Consider the following 3,104-nt stretch of genomic DNA (forward strand, 5'->3'; position numbering starts at 1 on the left):
TTAGAATTAAAAACCATCCGTGGGCTAGAAGGAGATGATTTTCAAGTATTTTAGTTGCATAGTTGCTGCTTTTGTATGAGACATATCCCTTCAGGAAATTCCAAATTTCTTCTTTTTTAAAAAGAAAAAGCTGCTACCATGGCATAAGATAACTCCATACAGAAAATGTCCACTGGGATCAAAATAAAATTAATAAATTCCATAAAGATACTTCCTAAAGTAGCCCGACAGATACATATGGTCCCCGCTCTTCATTCACATAGCAACCTTCACTCAGCACATCCGTGGCGAGTGAACTCATTACATTTCCACATTGAACAGGTTGCAATAGAAATGCTTGTTTTGTAAGTTATTATCGGCCAGATCTAGGGGAGTCCAGAGTAACTCTAATTTTTCCAAAAGGATCTGGGCTGAACTTTGGGGCCATAATTGTTGAGTGTGGCTGACTCATGAGTCCAGTAAGTCATTCTCGTCTGAGCTCTCTGGACCCCACACGCGAGACCAACTTGAGCATCCCCCTTTGAGATACGACAGCCTAAGGCACCTGCAGGGCGTGTGAGGGAAGAAAAGGAACTCGCAATGAGACCACAGTCTAAAACCTCAGGGTTTGCGGAAACAAAGTCTGAATGGGAATCGGGGGCAGAGCACTCCTCTAAGGATTCCGGTAGGACTTGTCAGTGGCAGTAGTGATGTCATGGTGCGAAAAAGAAGGTCATTAATTTCCCCAAGGGATACTGAGACCATTTACTACATCTATGACTGAGGCAGATCTAGTTTTGTATTTCACCTTCATGATTTATGGGAAGCTGGTTCTAAGCCAGTATCAATTTTCTTAGGAGTAAGAGAGGCATTTTACTTTTAAAGTAGTGTATGCAACTAATATCTATTTCTTAAAAGACCTCTACCTATAAAGCAGTTATTCCTTTAGTGTAAACTTTAAAAAGGATGTACATCTGTGCAAACACAAACGCATTCCGATGGAGGTAACCAGAAGGCATTGTTACCAGGTCCCAGCCACGAGCTGAGGGTGGCAATGACATAAGGAAGAGCAACAGAGACTTTCCATTTTCACTTAAATCTATTTTCTGCATTTCTATAGACACTGAAATTTCTGAAAATGAATGAACATTTTCAAAAAAATACCCTTCCCTGGACTAGATTCGGACTCAGCCACCCTATAGGGCAGGGTAGAACTGCCCTTTCAGGTTCCAAAGCTTTTTATCTTTATATGGAAGTAGACAGCCTCATCGTTTTCTCACAGGATGGCTGATGGGTACCAGCTGCTGACCTTGCAGCCCAAGGCATGACCCCCTGTACCACCAGGGCTCCTATCTATAACTTAGAAGAAGAGAATTGTAGGAGATTCAGAGATTATGCAAGATCATGGATTTGTCTACGATCTACGAGTTGGGCTGTCATCTGTATGGTTGGCAGGTTGAAACCACCAACCGCTCATGGGAAAAAGACTGGGCTTTCTACTCCCATAAATAGTGACAGTCTCGGAAGCACCAGGGGGGTGGGGGGGAATCCATGAGTCAGCATTGACTCGATTCGATGGCAGTGAGTTTTGGGTTCCATCAACAATTAAAAGGCGTGAATGTCCTTAAGGGAAACTGATTGGAATGTGGAAGAAAACCACTCTCACCCATAACCATATTACCTAGAAATTAATCCTTACCCTTAATCACATTACTTAAGGAAAAATCACCATTAACATTTTATATATTTCCATACTGTCTTTTTTTCTACATAATAGCATAATGTTTAGAACCTACTGTATGTATAATTTTCTGTCCGACATTCCAACATTACTGTTTGCCTAGGATATTATCATTCTTTAAAATAATATTTTGTCACTAGGATTCCTTCTGTGGATATGCTAATTTACTTATTTGCTCCATTAAGTTGGGTAGCGAAGTGGTTTGTAATATTTTTAAATTAGCTCTGACTTATATCATACTAACTACCTTTGTGTGTAAACCACTGTTGATGTAGCAGTACTAGATTACCTAGAACTACCACCTATGGACTAGGTGGCACATGTGTTCTGTACTCTTGACATTGCCCTGTGAGGTCTTTTGCATAGTCTTTAAACATATATTAAGGAATAAGCATTATTGCTTACTAAACCATGTAAATGCTTCTTTTTTAACTTAGTTATTAAAATTTCAAACAGACAAAAGTTGAGATGTAGTAAAATGTACTCCCATGTACTCATCACCCTGCTTAAATGGTTCAAAACTGATAGCTACTTTTATTTCATGTCTACAACTACTGTTTCTCTATCTTGAATTATATTGGTTTATTTGACAGATTATAAATTGCCTAAAATTGTGAGTTCCTATTTCCCTTATTAGGAGCCCTGGTGGTGAAGTGGATTATGAGTTGGGCTGAAACTACAAGGTTGAACCCACTAGCCACTCCATGGGGACAATGAAGAAGTCTGCTCCCATAAAGATTTACAGCCTCGGAAATCTTATGGGGCAATTCTAGCCTGCCTTGTATCACTGCCATCAAGTTGATTCCCACTCACAGTGAACCTACAGGACAGGGGAGAACTACCCTGGTGGGTTTCCAAGACTGTAACTCTCTAGAGTTCCCGTAGAGCAGCTAGTGGTTTCGAACTGCTGACTTCAGGGTTAGCAGCCCAACTTGTAACTACTATGCCACCAGGGCTCTTTTAGGGGGTTGATAAGTCAGCAACTCTATGGCAGTGAGTATGATTTGTGGTTTATATCCCTTATGAAGATGCTTGATGGCACTCTCTGGTAAGTGTTGGACTCATCACAATCATAGAAAGTGTTTCGGAGACTCTAAGTCTTTCTGGGAACAGACAGCCTCATCTTTTTCCTGTGGGGCAATGCCTAGCCCATGATGTACAATGGTTGCCAAATTGGAAGAGAGTTACCTGTAATAGCCAGGCATCACTATGTGGACACCAGCACTTGGCTGGCAGATGTCTGCAGCACCCTTATCATCCATTTTCCGCACCGCGTCTGTGAAAGGGCCCGTGGCATTGATGACACATTTGGCTCTCACATCAAATTCTTTCCCTGTGAAAGAAGGCAGCATCAATCACACACCTCCTGTGCTTCTCTATTCAC

General features: G+C 41.3%; 1 protein-coding gene across 1 annotated transcript in view; it reads right to left on the minus strand.

Moving 5' to 3' along the window:
- Positions 1–3,104, minus strand: part of GPD2 (glycerol-3-phosphate dehydrogenase 2) — a 212,070-nt gene that overhangs the window by 45,178 nt on the left and 163,788 nt on the right. Inside the window, exon 8 of the mRNA XM_004703929.2 lies at positions 2,909–3,053. Coding sequence (XP_004703986.1) covers positions 2,909–3,053 — 145 coding nt within the window. The remainder of the gene's footprint in view (positions 1–2,908; positions 3,054–3,104) is intronic.

The sequence above is a fragment of the Echinops telfairi genome, unplaced genomic scaffold (genome assembly GCF_000313985.2).
Source record: "Echinops telfairi isolate 266 unplaced genomic scaffold, ASM31398v2 ScPeMD7_4;HRSCAF=17, whole genome shotgun sequence".
Taxonomy (NCBI): Eukaryota; Metazoa; Chordata; class Mammalia; order Afrosoricida; family Tenrecidae; genus Echinops; species Echinops telfairi.